Here is a 17,423-nt window from a genome sequence, read left to right on the forward strand (position 1 = left end):
TATTTTCAGACAACGTTATATGAAAAGGTGAAGCTTTGTTCATAATTATTGCCAGCATTAGTTTCAGGTTTGTGTGCATGTATGTCATTTTTCCGTCTACTCAGAGTGGACTGCATATCTATATCTATCTATCTATCTATCTATCTATCTATCTATCTATCTGTCTGTCTGTCTGTCTGTCTGTCTGTCTAATCTATCATCTCCCATGGCAAAATCACTCTAACTTGTGTATATTGTACTTTGCTCTGTACCTTGTCAGAACAACAGGAATTGTCTTTCGTACCTAACCTCAAAAAGCTAAAAAAGTCTCTGGAACCTATGTTATTTATTACATTTATATCCTAAAATTCACTAAAATCAGTCACCAGAATATGTATTTTCCTTTTAGTTATAAAAATTTCATAGTGCTATATATTAAAAACCTTTAGGGAAATATAATTCCTACAGTTGTAATCTTGAATCTAAGAATTAGAAACAGGGCCATATAAAATATATATGTGACTATAATGAAGGCAGGCAAAGGAAATTTTAAAGAAGACTTGTAAGTGTTCCAGTCTGTGGCATCTTTTCTTTGGAAACGTTTAGAACTTCAAAAAGTAAAGTCTATAATATATTTCTACCAAATACAGTCCTCCTCTCACACTTTTGAGTATTTCCTATAGCTCCAAGGAAATGATTTTAATGTTACAAGGGTCTTTTTTCCATTAGAACATTCTTAATCACACTTTGATTATTGCAATTTTGTACTGAGTTATTGACAAGATGTGGAATTTTTTTTTTGTTTGGTTTTTTTTTTTTGTTTTTATAAAAGCACTCACCTGAGCTCGATAAATATAAATAATGAAAGATGTGAAGCTAAAGTGACTTGCAGGCTATTTACAGTTCCACCCCTGGGGCTGACTAAGATGTTTTCCTTGCATTCAGAAGGGAAGAGGACATAGGGCAACACCCAGGTCAAAGCTACCTTTGGGCAGGAAATGGACCTGCTGGAATGAGTCCAGTGATGCCACTGTCAGTTCTGCCTCTTCTGGGCCCCTTTGCAGAGCATCTCCTTTAATTGGCATTTATTGGCTCTGCTGCAGCGCCCTGTGAAGGTGGCTGCTGCCAGGTTTGAGAAGGTTTGCATAGATCCAGACCAGAGTGTTCTTTTGCTACAGGCATGCTCATGGGGACTCCTGATTCTGTATTGCTTCACTAAATTTGGTGGATGGTGTCATAAATGCATCAGTAAGGAACACCTTCTCTAAATACAAGAGATACATTCCTCTCTAATCTGACACCAAACATAGGTGCTGCTAGATGAGATGAGCTCTTTGTTCAACTTCTTTTCGATCTGTGCGAGTCTCAAGCACGGTCACCAGCAGGCTCTCCCAGGGCACCAAGCCCAGCCCAGGCAGAGGCACAGCCATGAAGTTGTGCAATTGCCTTGGGAGTGAGAGCAGGTGTAGTTTTCCTGCTGACCTCAGAGCTCCTCACAATCCTGCAGAGATCTCCACAATCAGATTCTGTCTCAGCTGTCCTAATCCCAGAGGATGAGTGAGGGTATCTATGGCTTCAAAGCTACAAATAATTTATGTTAATTTTTCTTTACAAGTGGCTCCTTCCATGCGAAGAGACGTGCCCCTATTTCCCACAAGTACACTCCTATCCCTCATCTTGCACTGCTTCAGCTTGTTCTGTTGTATCACCTGAGACCTGAAGGCCATTAAAGCCATGTGTTCATTTTTATAGGATGACAAAATGGGAAGTGCCTAGAACAGCTGCAAAATTTTAAAGATAGGTGGTAACTTTCAGTGTGCAATAAAAACTCTTCATTCCCTCTTGCACCACGTACTCAGTCTCCACATTGCAGTGACCACCACAACCAGCCTAATTGCATGCAAATGTAATATTTGTGCATGTACCTTGGCTCATGGTAGTTGAGATAAGAGTAGTGTTCCAGCAGTTTCCAGGTAATCCCGTTGTCGTAGGAGTAGTGCAGCAGCACTCCTTCTCCGGGCTGGTCGGGTGCTTTGCAGGTGCTCAGCACCGACTTGCTGCCCAGGCGCAGCGTGAACTGCAGGAACCTGCACCAGAATTACACAAATATTTGCAGGGTATCATTTTCACTGTGGCTTTTTTCTTGTTGGGTTTTTGTTTGTTTGTTTGTTTGTTTGTTTTGGTTTTCCCCTAACCAGGTTGTTGTCAGATCTTAATTTAGGCAAACTTTGATAAATGTCGGTTATGGGGCTTTATACATGTGATTTGTTTTTATTGTTGAGTAATACATTGTGGCACATACAGTTAAAAGAATGCCAATCATTACTGCATTTAATTATTTATTAGGCACTGAAGGGGAGGGAGAGATAGTGGATGGATCTAATCAGTTGCCACAAGCTGTCAAATAAACACAACCTTATAAATAATTAATTAGCACTTGGCTTTGACACTCAGGTTTGATATTAACATTTCATATTTTCCATCCAAACTACAATAATTTCCCTCCAGTCTGTTTTGGACTCTGTTGTTTAAAAAGAAGGAGGAAAAAAAGGCAAGGCTACAAAATCACTATTAAAATATGGAACTAGGAGTTTTTTAAAGGCTTTTTTTCTTGCTAAAACAACAGGTTTAATAATAGACAAAGCTGTAGCTGGAGGGGCTCCCCTATTTCTTTGCTTCACACTACTCCTCCTTCCCTCTCACCTGGACTGGGAGCTGTCCAGGAAGGAGGTGATGAGCTGGCGCCTGCCGTCCTTGTTGAAGACCAGGGCCTTGCCGCTGGCCAGGACCCCGCAGCCGAAGCTGACCTCGGCGCCCCGGATGGAGTAGAAGCTGTGGTAGGAGGAGAGGCGGGAGCTGGCGAAGCTCTCTGAGATGAACATGGGGAAGGTCTGCGACGCTGTCTCACACGCTGGCCCTGAAAAGCCGGGGTCACACCTGCGGGCGAGGAAGGGTGAAAAGCACGGGTGGTGACCCATCTTTGGCTGTGGCCAGTGGTCAACACACATGGTGGCTGCAGGTGTTCATGAACTGAGGATACCCACAAGGTCCTTCTCAAATCTGAGGCCCAAAAACCTCTTTGAACTTCACTTAGGTGAAGTGCATAGCAAATGATTTCTGTTAGCTAGTATTTACTTTTCAAATTAAAAAAAAAAAAAAAGTATTTATGAGCACCCCATGAATCTACACATAACACAGTACAGAAATATTTTTATTAATTTTTGGAACAAAATCCCTGCTGACATAATTACGGTTGTTCTTATGTAAAATCACAAACTTGCTTTTATCTGTAGCATACTGGATGTGGTTACAAGAAATTAATTTACAAAGGAGAATGCCCTGTAGGTCACACTGTTGTTAATACCCAAATGTAGTTACACCAATATTTAGAATGTGCTTACTGGTTTTGAGGAAGTACCTTTTTATTTTTTAGAATGGAACCCTTTAACAAGCGAGACTATCAGAAAAAAGTGGAACGCTGGTCTTCTGTCCTTGAGGTATGTTAGGTTATGGGATATTGGAACTATTAAAATTGTATTTCTTTCCCAACATTTAATACAAAAGTGATAAAGTCATAAATCACCTCTATAACCAGCATAAAGTATACATCACTGACATTTCAGTGTGCTCTGTAACACATTTTAAGATGAACTGGAAGTTAGACACTATACCTGAAGGAAATCATTAAAATACATATTAAGCATGCTGCTGTTTAGAAAGATTGATCTTTAGCTTTCCAGTGAGCTTTATGAATTCTGAGGGTTATGCTGCTTTTATACTTAGTCATCTAAAAGAGCAAGGACTGAAATGAAAATCACTTCAGCTTTCACACTACCAAGTGAACTCTGTGACAGAAATTGAACATGAGTACTGAATATAACACTTACTTGCAGCCATTTCTAGTACACTGTCCTCGCCCTGAGCAGAATTTGAGGCAAGATGGACCAATATAAACTGCAGAGAAGAGAAATCAATTAAATGGATGGTTATGCTATGTGATAAACAGAATATGATGACTACAAGAAAGTGTACAGATCTGATCACTCAATTACTGTATTTATCTTAATCCCACAACCTGGAAAAGGCCTATGAAAGGATACAAAGCTTTTGACTGTGTCAAGGATAGTCAGGGATAATTTATTGTTTAATGTGTCATGTCCATCTGTGGCTAAAGACACAATACTGTGGCCAGTAGTACTGTTTTAATTACTAAGTCTGTGAATGAGATCAGATAATTTGGTAGGCATTGACCTTCTTCATCATTTTTCACTGACATTCCTTTAATCTTAGTTTGGAAATGTAATCCAATCTATATATTGGTACATTCCAGTAGCAGTCTTGTAGATTTAAAAAAACACATCCCTGCTTCTCTCATTGAAATCTACATACTTTACTTCACTGGACTTAGGGGAATAAGAACTTGCCCTGATATGTCTTAAGTAACTATTAATTATCATACTGTTTCACTGATTCTTTTAAATGGAACAAAATTCCCCATCCTAAGTGCTCAAAAATACACCAGACTTGTTTTACTCTTTTGCTTCATCTTACTCCAATGACTCCTAATTGACAGTGTTGGTATTTTGTGAAATATATGAAGGATGGAAAAATGAGAAAATCTCAGTATAACCTCTTGCACTACAATAAAGGAAAGTCATAACTAGTGGGCAATATTATTTCAATACATTATGCCAAAAGGCCTTAACCATGAAGAGTGGCATATTTTCTGCTGAAGGTTACTTGGAATTAATCCACTTGCATCATGACATTTGGAAGAAATAGCCACCAATTTGAAATAATCTATAAGAAGCAGTACTTCTTCCTTTTCCTAGTTTTATACTGTTGCCCATCACAGCAGGGTGTCAGCTCTCCCTAGCAGACACTCTAAATCCATGTTAGCTACTCTCTATAACTAAGTCCTCATCAGATTTCATGTGATTTCTAGATTTTCTCACCTCTCAGGGTGCAAAAATTTGGTTCTGTGTCTTTGATTTATTTGTGTCTTTTGAGGTCTTTTTGAGGGGGTGGTAAAAGTAGAAGGGTTAAAGATGTAATGATGTCATTCAAAATGAAAAAACTTTACAGAAATTGGCATTTTTCCAGAGTTTCTGAAAGATGGCCAGCTTCCAGATTTCATTTAAAACTTAATTCACATAGGAAACAGTTGTGAAGCTGAAAGTCAGAGTTCTGAATTTTTGAAAATCTTCCTCTCTTCAAGAATTTGAGTGGCTTGCCAATATTTAAGAGTTTTTCCCTACAATACAGTGTAAACTTCAGTGTCACTAGTATTTAACAAAGGAGGCATTGAAAACCTCAGAAATATGTCTTTAAGACTGGATTCCTGTGTCATGGTTCTGCACCCCAAATTCAGAGCAGGCACTTTCTAGGCAGATGGCAGATGGCAAACCTCTTCCTGAGACTGCGCACACAGGAGCATGCAGCACCCTTTCATGGGGTTGTATTTCGTTCTATAAGCAAAGGTTGTGCAAATAAACGAATTGTCAAATGATTTTCAAAATCTTGTTTTGTTCTGTTGTAAGGAATTTGTATCCTTGGACTGATTTCATCTTGCTGTGGTTTCTGTGAACCTCTCATGAGAGTCTCCCACACTTTGAGTCTGCATTTCTTTTAGACAGCAACTCATCCTTGCAGGCCCAAGATGACAGACATCTTCTCATGTTTATATACCTATCTTTTCCCTTAATTTTACTTCCTTTCTTACATATATCACATCCCTAAAGAGAAGCATTAATACTATATCCAGAATGTCGACATGATGCTACTTCCCATTATGATTAAGAGAACAAATGTCATTACTTTTAGAGACAAAATTTCCTTTATGATATTACCTTAACAGCTTCAAGATTTTCTTGTGAATAATAGTCATCAATATATTTTAAGAATTCTGCAAAATGTAAATATTTACTATTCCTAGGCACCATATCAAACCTTACAGGGAATTACTGCAAAATTTCACTGGCTATTGTACAGTTTATTGTATAGGGTAAATCTCTAAATTAGGTATTTCATGCATCTAACCAAACAAGTTCTGAATGTAGCTTACTTACTTCCGAATTAATTAAGGCTAACAAGCAAGCTAAAAAAAATTTGCAGTTACTCTTAGTTAGCCCTTTCAATCATTTAATACATTTCATGCATTTCATACATTTAATCCAGTGTTCCTAAATAATTTTTACTGCCCTTTCAAGTATTTCTTTTTAATTCTGGCCCTGGTTTTCCTCTGTAATAAGTCATAAAAATATTTATCAACATAAACTTCTCCCAGTTCTTCACATCTATTTAAAGAAAAGGTATGTGAAAAATAATTTTCTAAGAGAAGAACAGTTTCCTGAAACAGATGGCACTTTCCCCTGAAGATATGGTAAACAATGTAAGGTTTTTTCAGTGTTTTGGCAGCAGCATTGCTTGAAGATGGTCTCCTGTATCTAGAAGCAAAGTATGTCCCAGGTGCTGCTCCTGTTGCTTAGGCTGGTGCAATATATGTCTTTAACAGCTAGTGTGGAACCTATTTATGTAATTAGGACTAAGCAAACAGAATAAATGTCATTTTAAGCTCCTGACACCAATATTTTTTCCTAGAAAGCATTCCATTAAATGGGGGAAAAAAAAATCTACTAGACTATTGTCTTTTCTAATGGCAGAATCTCTCTGTAGCTTCAAAATGCACGTGCTACCAAATGTAATTAAACAGAACAGGAATTTAGCAAACTGTAAATTCATTGACATGTACTAGTAGACAATATGTTTACTTAGAGCAAGATATAAAATTTACTTTTCTGATGTGTCATGATCATGGATAAGAATACTAACTATTGTCGATTGCCCACATATTTCCAAGGATTGGTCCTGTTTGCCTCCATCGAATCCTGGTGTCACTTGTTAGTGCAGCATTGGGAAGGGGAATAGTTATTCGGTTCCACCTGAAATACACATAACACAGACTCTAGCATTTTACACTGATAGAGCAACTGTATATTTTGTAGATATGTTTATGCATTCTGGAAGTTTTGTGAGAAGCTTAATTTTAAAATCTTCTCAAATGAAGCATAAATTTACAGCAGCTTTACAAAACACAAATGAAAAAGAAGTCCGTATTTTCATACAATATATGAATGTTCATTATTGTTTTATAAAACCCAGCCATTTTCCCCCTGTAGAAATAACTGAAGATGGCAAAGACCATAAGCTCCTTTGCTGTAGTGGCTGAACTCTGTTTGGTGAAGACCCTCAGAGGGTGAGGAGTGGTGCAGAGGATTTGGCATGCTGCAGTCTGGGCCATTCTCTATCATCCACAGAGGCTACATTCCTGCACACGCCAGGAGTAATGGCTCCTATGAAAATTGCATGGGACTAGGGGCTGTGTGTCACCGGATCATAGCAATGCTTCAACAGCATTTTCTTTCTGTGTTATGGAAGTTGGGATACTGAGGGATTTTGTGCAATGTAGCAAAATGCCACAGTTCATTTTTCAGAGAGAACAGTAGAGGAGAGACTTCATATTGAGAAGGGTTGATCCAAGAAAGTGACACTAATAACCGTCTCCATCTGCAGAAGTGCAGAGGATGTGCTTCACTGTAACCCAGTACTGGGATTCCACGCGAGTAAATGTGTCTGAGGGTGTACATACATCTTTGAGTAGTGTTTTTCTGACAAAAAAGAAAACTTTTGTGGCTTTGACTAGGTAAAAGTTTTCTTCCTCTTATGGATATGTTGTCCATAAGTGAGCTTTTTTGGTAATTTCTCTTTAGCATCAAAAAATTATTATTTTTATACCAGAGAAGCAGCCCCATACATTTCAAATTTCATTGCTGGGTAGCCAGGGAGCTCAGAACACTCCTTCCTTACTGTCCCCAGGTAAAAATGAATGATGACACAGAGCTGTGTGCTTTGCTGCTTTCTCCTGCCACCCACAATTCACTAATCCCCAATCCTGCATCTCAGTTTTGCAGAGAACATCCTCACCCGCTGTAGTTTTCAGAGGCGTAGATGGTGCTGTGGGGCAGGTGAGGCCCTGCACATATCTCAGGCAAACACTCCATGTGGAGCAGCGACCACGAGCGACCATGGTTGGTTGAGAACTCCAAGCTGACACTGGTGACACATTGAAGGAAAGAAAGGAGAAGGACACCATGAGGGTACCTGGCATAGATCTCAATGGAGAAGTACCAACATTGAGAAACCACCAAATCTGCTATTTCTAATAACTGATGAGGAAACAAGAAATAATTTCAAGCAGAATTTTAATACAAAAAACCCTGCACATGCAAACATGAGACAAAATTTCATGAGTGTTTAAAAACCCAAAGTTTTTTAGACTGAGGATTGCCTGAACACAGAGTTCTTATTGGGCCACCATCTAGCCAGTGTTTTTATGCTGGTGCCGTTGAAAGAACTGCATTACTTTTATATTTCATATTTGATATTTTATATTGAAATTGTTTCAGATGCGAGGAGAAACCTTGGATGAATCAGAGCCAGACAGCATCGTGTGAGCACAGGACACCCATAACTGCCAGCTGCTAACTATTACATCTGCAGAAGGTGGTAAAAAACCAGGAGCTGTCTCTTTCCTGGCATAAAACAAAACCCAAATTGTTTACAACCTATAAGGAAATCCTTAGATGCCTTACACTCTAAAGACCTTGAAAAAGCAATATAGAAAGTGCTTGATTTTCCACAGATTTAGTATTTTACTGAATTATTCTTGTAATTTCCTCCGTATAATTAGCTTGTAACATTCTGTTTTATTTTAAGTAATGCCAGTGAAATATTATAAGAGTCATAATTAATCTGCTCAATATTAAATTATTGGATTCTGAATTTTTATTTTTATGATAATTTGCTGACAATATTACTTTATTGAAACGTACTGTCTCTGTGATATTGTGTCCATTAAAACAGTTTATGGAGGTTTCAACTAATTTATTTCAGGTTTAGCTGTAGAGATACCTTAGAGGGTTATATTTACTGCATATATCCAGTATGAGTCTCTCACATGTGCAGTAATGAAAACATTATGAATAATGCTGCAGACTGGGAGATGTGAAATGCTGCAGTATTTGGGAAATACAAATAGGAAAAATGGTGACCTAATGCTCCTTTAGTTATGAAGAAGCTCACTTCTCCTTCAGAAATAGAAGGAAGAATATTAATCTTTCAAAATATATACTAATCTCCATCAGAAAACAGGTTGAGACAGAGACTTTATATAACATGTTTACTGGCCAGAGTGTTTACAGGAAAAGTTTTCACTTTTCATGTAGGAAAATGTTGCTGCCTTCTCTTCCTATCCAATATAAGTGCAGTGCCATGATTTTTGCTTCCCCTTGAATTCTGCTACCCTGCACCAGATACAAGAACTGTCAGTGTTAATGCAGCTCTTTCCAGCTGGAAGTAGATGCTATGGGACACAGATAAAAGCACTCATAGTCTCTTACTTTAAACTCTCAACTCTACAGAATATAAAGTTACTAAACCCTCATAAAATACCAAGATAAATATTCTCATATGTATATAATGGAAGAGGGACAGTGGTCAGTTTGGTTTTGGATTCTCTGTTTGAAGAAGAATATTAAGAATTTTGATAGTGGAGTAAAGGATGGGCAAGATGTTCATGGTTTCAAGCACCAAGCCAGGATGGGCTGAGGAGCTAAGGAGCTTGTTCAGCCTGGTGAGGAAGGGTGAGCTATAGAATCCTGTGATGATGCAGAGGGCACTCAGAAGGAAACTGGAGTCAAACTCTCCTCAGTAGTGTCAGGCACACTACAAAGGAGAATAATCATAAAGACATGGTTTCATAGTTTTGTACTGTTCATTAGGAAACACTTTTTCACTTGAGCAGGTCACTCAGAGAGGTAGCACAATGTCCATCCGTGACGATTTTTCAAGTTGTGGATAGACAGAGCCATGTCTGACCTGCCCAGTAAAAAACCCCTCCTGCAGCAGCAGGTTTCACCAAATAACCTGTGCAGGTCCCTTCCAACCAACATTTCTATGATTCTACAAAACATGAAACCTAAAATGATTCCCTTCTCTCCCTTTCCCCATGGAAAAATTCACAATGAAGGTCCTGAGGAAGTAAAGCCAGCAAAAGAGCTCCGTGATCAGCTTACAGACAGTGAGCTCCTCACACTGATGGTTATTAAGATGAGGATAATTTATCACCAGTCTTACAAGAATTAGACATGCTTGTGGCATCAGTAATCTCAGAGAGGTCAGCAGGGCAGGTTTCTGCTGCTGCCTTTTCCTCCTTACACAGTATTAAGAAGTAAATCTCATATCCATTAGAAACTGAAGCAAAAGTCACTCTGAAATCATGAGCATATTTCAGAATAATGGGCTAAGAAAAGCAAGTTTTGACCTGGAAAGCTATTCAATTACTATTTATTGCATGAGAGATACATAAATCTGGGCCTGTAAAGAGCAGGAGAAACATTAGCTTTTGAGCAGCTTATATTTGTCATTATTAATGGGATACCTTCTTCTGAAAAAAGATTTACAATTCTTCATATAGATTTTATAAACCAAAATATACTAGAAAGCTGATAACCAAAAGAATATCTGGCCAGTTTTACCTGTTACCAGGTTGATAAGTTCCACAGCCCAAATTGATGGAAAACTGGATCATGTGAGTCACTGAGGAAGGGAGCACCGGAAGGACGTGGAAGTAATCCACAGCCCAGACATTCCTGTTGTGGCCTTGGTGACTCTTTTGCTTCAGACAAAATTTGGTTGCAGGAGTCTGAAGGTCTGGACTAATGACAACAGAAACCAAAGACGGCACCTTCAAAAGAAATTAAATAAGGCTTAAATAAGTTAAAAAGGTCACAACATACCATTTAAAATTAAAAAATTTCTCTAATTGTGCTGAACCAAATGTGCTATTCTATCTTTGATGAATTTTGTTAACTTTTTAGCCGCCTTTTTCCACACATGATCCCAAATAAAATCATTTACTATTGTGTGGATAGGTGTGAGCACCCTGGGTACCAGTGATGCTTGTCACCTCAGAGGGATCACATTGTTCGGCTGTAAAGGCACAGAAGAAAAGACTGCACCTTCTGTGTTCTGAGAAGGGCAAGTTTATGCTGTCAGCTGCTGCTGGGAAGGAAAGGTGATGTTTGTCCTGGAGCCTTACAGCTCACAGAAGCTAAGGCAGGGTAGTGGCAGGTCTTCTCTGGAGACGTGAGAATGGAGTAACAGCAGGAGTTCACAGGCATAAGTGGAGAGGATGTTATGTTGCTGAAATAAATGAAAGCACTGCCTCACAAAGCTTAGCCTTTGTCCTAAAGCAATGTAATTAGAACTTCATTATGTCAAAAGAGGATGTCAGCTTTAAAACTGCTTGTTTTAAAAAACCTCCACAATGAATTCCATGTAATTTCAGATCCTATCTCTCCCCAAGTTCCCTAATTAATAATTTATTATTTTACAATTACAGTTTCCTTAGTTTTAGAAAAGTTCTACCCTGTCTTTCACACAGAAGCAGCAAGGAGGGAAGCCATGCACAATAAAACAATGCAAGTGACTCAACCAAACTCAGGCCAAACCCTGCTGTAAACATTTGGTTTCTAGGTGCTAAAGATACAGATAAAATGCACACAGACCTGGGCTTAAAATAATCAGTATCTTTACCACCAAACTTCCCTCAGACTATGTAAGCACACTGCATTTCAATATCTAGCACATCTATGTGCACATGTATGAAATACCAAATTTGCCTGTTTTACAGCAGCAGAATAAGGAGACCTCAGAGCTAGATTATTCAGGGTAGACATGGTCTAAGTGCTCCCTTGCCCTAGACAGGAAGGATCCTGAAGGCAAGTTCAAGGTCTTTATTGTCCTGCCTGAGAGTGGTGGATGTGGCTGGAAGGCAGCTGCACTTTGGGCAGAGGAGACGCTGCCTGCAGCTCCCTGCCACGGCTGAGTCCGTGCCCCCAGCACTGCAGACCCTCTCCCAGCCCTGATCCCACCCTGGATGACCCTCTCAGGACCCTCTCCTCAGCATCACACTGTGGCATACCAGGACGAGCTTGAGTTGAAACAAGAGTAATCTTTAGTGAGAAGATGCTACCACTGAAGTTTTCAGCTAATTACTGACAATGTTTGCCTGTTGCTTGCCTGCCTGTTTCCCCAGCCCCAGCCAACACCGCACAGTCCTGCCACCAGTAACTGCAGAGCTGTGCTGCAAAAGAGCCTGATCACTCATAGGTCTGCACATGATTTATGTGTTTGGGAAGGCCACTTTTGAGTGTCCCTGTGGAATTCAACACACAATACTCCTGTGATGGCTTGGAAAGAGAATGATCTGTCCTTCCCATCCACCTGCTTTGTTTATGACAATTTACCTTATAAGCAGCATAGGTCAGGGTATCAAGAGGTATGTGTTCCCTCCTGCCTTCAATCTTGGCATACAGTATGACATCATTTTCATGGGATTCTCCAGAATCACAAGTTCCCCCTGTACAACACATATTTGAGTGAAAAAAATTAATTGAAGCCCTTGTTATTGGAAAGTAGAATCATATATGCAGCCTTAATTATGAAAGTAATTAAAGTCAGATGCTATTTAACTTGGGATCTGAAACAAAAGAACACCATCCCTAAGGACACAGTGGATAGGAACTGTTTGATCAGATACACCATGGCAGAGATCAAGGGGGTTGACGATTACGAAAACCTCAAGTACCTCTTTTAATCAGCTTATCAAAACAATTTAAACAGAAAATGCTGTGCCTCAAGCAATACTTCTCTCTGTGTGCTTTAAATCCTATTTACATAGAAATGCTTTGCTTTTGAGCTTTCAGCAACATCTGAACATTGGTAAACTGCTATTTACTGCTCACACTTCATGCAGTCACTGACTTATTTGTTGTACCTTATTTGTTGTGCTGCTCCTTCTACTGTCTACACCATATCCTGGAAGGGATGGCTGGCTGGCTGGAATTTATTGTACCACTCAAAACAAGTGTGAAATGCTTGCCCAGCTGGAACAGGGCAACATTTGAAAAATCTTCCTATCACTAGAACCCAAAATACTCACTAAGCTTCTGTGAAAGAGCGGATGCATTGGCAAATATTGAGCGTTATAGTTACAGGATGAACATCATCACACAACTTTGGTATTCTGGAAAAGAAGTTTTTAAAACAAAGTTTCTGTATTTGAAACAGGAATTATTAATTAATTATTTCCCTGTACAGTATGGTTATGGCAGGTATTAAAAAAAAAAATCCCAAAATAGAAATAAAAATGGAATGAGGAAGGCTCTTTGAAAAGACTGCAGAGTAGAAAGATTGCACATATCAGAACACTTTCTCTGCCTTTTTTTTTTTTTTGTCCTACAGTCAGCCAGTTCTTGTAATGGCCTAGGAAAAGCAGTCCAGAGAGCTAGATAAGATATGCATCTTTAATTTGTTTTTTACTGTAATAAGGAACATCCATTTGTACTTTCAAATATTTTTATTGCCTGAATGCTTAAACAATTATTTATTTAATTTAAAAATATGCACAGGATACATTTTTCAAAAAATATCCTGCTATCCTCTGTGTCTGCATCTGCTGACAACCTCTCCCCTAAGTTCAGAAGGTTGACAAAATTTCTTTCCTGTTTCTCTTGCAGGTGTTGTAATGCTTGGAAGAAATGGGAAAAAGCATCCTCTTTTTCCTGTGCTTTATTCATAATTCATGTAACACAGAGGAGATGTGCAACAATTTAGGACAACAACATGAGGTCTTCCCCTCATTAAATAAAGTGTGTTTTTTTCTTGTTGATACAGAAGGTTGCTTGTTGAGGTCACAGGTTTATTCTCTGCTTCCTCCTTTATTATTCTATTATTCTCTTTTAAGCAAAATTCCTCACTTTCTCTGAACATGGTGTTGAGAGAATAACCTCACAGAACTTCCTTTATGTGCAAAATAAAAGTCCTGGAAAAATACTGGAGCATTAACTACCATGTTCATGGGGATTTTGGTCTGTTGCAACATCAAACCAGTGCAGTCGCACTGACAACAACAGTGGGGAGGGGAAGTGACAAAGACAGGTTGGCTCTTGGCTGCCTTCCTAGCACTGGTAAATGACTGATGTTGCACTTTGCCCCAGTAAAGAAGGTCCACAGATGATACTAACACCACACCAGTGTTTTCATGAGGGATGTTCCACATGTAGAACACACCTCCTCCAAGACTATAGCATACTCTGTGTGAACCTCACCCTGGGCCAACATATCAGCAGAGGAAGGATTTTATGAGTGGAGTAAGAACTTTTGAGGTGAAACTATTCCATGGGCTCATCAGGGAAGGCTGCCTCACCTCTATGCTACTCCCATCTCATCCTCATGTGCAGGTCTCTGGACTCTGATGGATTAACAACAGGGTCTACACAGATATGACTACAGGAGGATATGAGAGCTACCTGTAAAAACTCTAAAAATGACAAAGATGTGACCGTGTCTTCTAAGTATGGACTAAGGGACACTGAGTGAAATTGGTGTATACAAGACAAGAAGATGCTTCTCCACATGAGACTTGTTAAACTCTGGAGCACTGCATAATGTAAATCTCACATGCTTCACATCTTGTATTACATTAGTAATTTATACTCACCCATACTGAAATAAAATCTCAAGTTCCCATAACCTGTAGTGTCCATGTATGGAGTACATATTTTTCTTTCTCCATCTCTGAGAAATACCACAGCTGAGCCAGATTCCAGGGTTCCACATTCAGTACCAGTGACGGCTCCAAAGATGTCCCACCTGCGGAGGCCAGCAATAGGTGGAAAAGGTGCAGCAGCACACTACTGAGAAACTCATACAAAATATGCCATAGGGGTTCATTGGTACTCATAAAAATATCTTTTTCTACTCTTATGGAGGACAAAAAACTGCAGTGTTTCAAATGTGATCTCTATGCCATTACTTGCATAGTCAATATTAGCTTTTAAACTTAGTAGACTCAACTAAGGCAAAGTTAATATAAATATTTAAAAGAATTTGGCAGAAATACATGAATTAATAAAAAAATGAGGCTTTTAATGAATGCTGTTACCAAATATGTAGTGTTGTATTGTTCTACCATCTTCATTATTTTTTTCTGGTGTTAAAATATTTAAAATATAAATGCATTCTGATTAGTTTTGCATAATAAAAGATTTATAGATCAATGAGACTTGAAAAGGCACATGGCCACCATATCTGTTATACAAATATTAAATATGTAGGTAATAGCATAAAATGCTCTCTTTTCATCTTTTTGAGAATTTAGGGTAACAGTTTTTAACTAACACATGAACAGAGTATAAAAAAAGACTGCTGTGTTTCTAATATGTGATGATACGATCTTTCTCAGTTTTTCTGTACAACATTTTATCTTATTTTTATTCAGTGATAATTAAAAGAGCTGTTGCAGAATTTTCCAATTAAATATTTTACATTGAAAATCCATTTTCATCATGAAAGTGATGGTTACTTCAAAACTCAATCAAAATGTTTTGAAATATTAGAAAGTGTTGAAAACTTGTGCATTATTCTGGTCTGATATGTTATTATTATTCATGTCCAAGTCTGAATTCATAAGTAAGTATTTAAGAATTATAAAGCTGATAAAACAATGAAATTATTTAGAATCATTAAATCCTGATATTCCAAACATTTAACTATTCAGCATGATTCAGGAGGAATGAGAAAACATGGAAGTTCAGAAACCTTTGTGGGAGGCAAAGTCTTTTCCTGTCTCCCTCCACAAGAGACAATCTCTAGCAGGCATGTGCCATATCACAATTTCAAAAACTGTCATTTCAAGAACTAAACAGTCTATTTATTAGTTTAACCATTCCAATGACTTCAAAATGCGTTTCTAGGATCTTCTTAAAAGCTTCCAGTTTCCCCATGGACCTAAGCTATGACAGACTGGTGACATGCCTGTTTGGAAATCCTGCTTTAAACCTGTCAGTCATTTTCACAGGAATTAGCAAGCTTAATATCACTGAAAAGCTTTATGATATAAATATAAATATTTTAATGGAAGCACTGTTTAATCTAATCCAAATTCTATTGTGCAGATTTTTTAAAGCTAATGTGCAATATAATCAAAACACAATTTTGAAAATGGGTCTCCCGGGCTGAAGGCAAGTACAGAATTAAACAGTTGTACCTACTTTAACTTACACAAAAAAAATCTCACAATGCTCCATTGATCTTTTGTATGCTCTATTTAGCTCAATTAAAACACTCTCTGTAGTGACCCACAAAAGAGCTCAGGGTCATGAATGATGCAGATCATGGATGTTTCCAGAGATCCTCTCCTTTTAGGCAGCATCAGGAATGAAAACCAGAGAATTCTACGTCTTTTTTTAAAAAAGGCACTTTAATAGAAGTACATTGCTAGTAAAGAAAATGGAGAAGGATCCTAGGTCATGGCATGATTTAGTATTTATATTTGAATTAATTTATCTTTCACACAACTCTTGGAATTCCTCTTTATGAAACAGGTGATTTATTGACCTAAACTAGACCAACTGAACATGGAGGTCCAAAGGGACAGTGTGCCTGCTAGGCAGCCTGGTGTGGGGATCTGTCCACTTTTAGGATCAGGCTGTAACTCACCCAAGTGAAAAGAAGCAGAACAACATTGGAAATATGTGTGGTACAACAGCCCTATCCACATAGCCTCTCTCTTTAGGTGGTACACACAAAAAATACCAACCAACTCATTAAAAACAGTGATGGTTTCATCTGCCCTCATCTCCAAGAGCATTTGGTGCTGAGGAAAGTGGTGGTGACCACTATACCTGAGCTTCCTTTTGCTCTCCCTTATGAGGAATGCTTTTGCCTTTCCCTTGAGAGCTGGCAAGCTCCAGCTGATGTGACAAAGCAGTGCTTGAGAACTTCCTGCAAGCTCTCTCTCAGGGATACAGGGTTCTGTGACTGTATGATTACAGTAAAACTGTATTTCAAATATAGTTTAAATAACATTCAAAAATGTTTCTCTAAGAAGTCATTAAGGAAACTCATATATATTTGCATTTATATACAGCTCCCAACACAAATTCCAGAGAAAGCTAAAAAAAGGAACAGTAGTGGTGACAATTTTACATGATTAGGATGTAGTCTATAACATCATGCAAGTTTGCTGTTTATTTACAGCAGCATGCAATTTAAATCTCCATTCTTACAGAACAATAGAAAGAAGGAAGTTTCTAACATAGAGTAAAATTTCCAAAGGCAAAAATAGGAAGAGGTTTGAGGCCTTGGGCTGGCAGTGTGGGGGCAGGTCAGGACCTGGTTGCTGGGACACAAAATGAGAGAACTGAAGGAGGGCTGCACCCTCCCTTGCCACCTGCAGTTGGACCTTGGCACCATGTCATAGGGAACATGACATTTTCCTAATTCAGAAGAAACTGTACATTTGCTAACCCAGGCTGCAA

At 38.5% G+C, this 17,423-nt stretch overlaps 1 protein-coding gene across 2 annotated transcripts in view; it reads right to left on the reverse strand.

Annotated features, from left to right (window-relative positions):
* RELN (reelin) overlaps nt 1-17,423 on the reverse strand; it is a 272,198-nt gene that overhangs the window by 93,828 nt on the left and 160,947 nt on the right. For both annotated transcript variants that reach the window (XM_086886679.1, XM_086886680.1), the window contains exons 12-19: nt 14,603-14,754; nt 12,348-12,460; nt 10,575-10,783; nt 7,963-8,091; nt 6,811-6,920; nt 3,867-3,933; nt 2,683-2,916; nt 1,905-2,066 (exon numbers count right to left, since the gene is read on the reverse strand). In XM_086886679.1, the coding sequence (XP_086742805.1) occupies nt 1,905-2,066; nt 2,683-2,916; nt 3,867-3,933; nt 6,811-6,920; nt 7,963-8,091; nt 10,575-10,783; nt 12,348-12,460; nt 14,603-14,754 (1,176 nt within the window). The remainder of the gene's footprint in view (nt 1-1,904; nt 2,067-2,682; nt 2,917-3,866; nt 3,934-6,810; nt 6,921-7,962; nt 8,092-10,574; nt 10,784-12,347; nt 12,461-14,602; nt 14,755-17,423) is intronic.

The sequence above is a fragment of the Cyanistes caeruleus genome, chromosome 4, assembly GCF_971803275.1.
Source record: "Cyanistes caeruleus chromosome 4, bCyaCae1.hap1.1, whole genome shotgun sequence".
In the NCBI taxonomy this organism is placed as follows: domain Eukaryota; kingdom Metazoa; phylum Chordata; class Aves; order Passeriformes; family Paridae; genus Cyanistes; species Cyanistes caeruleus.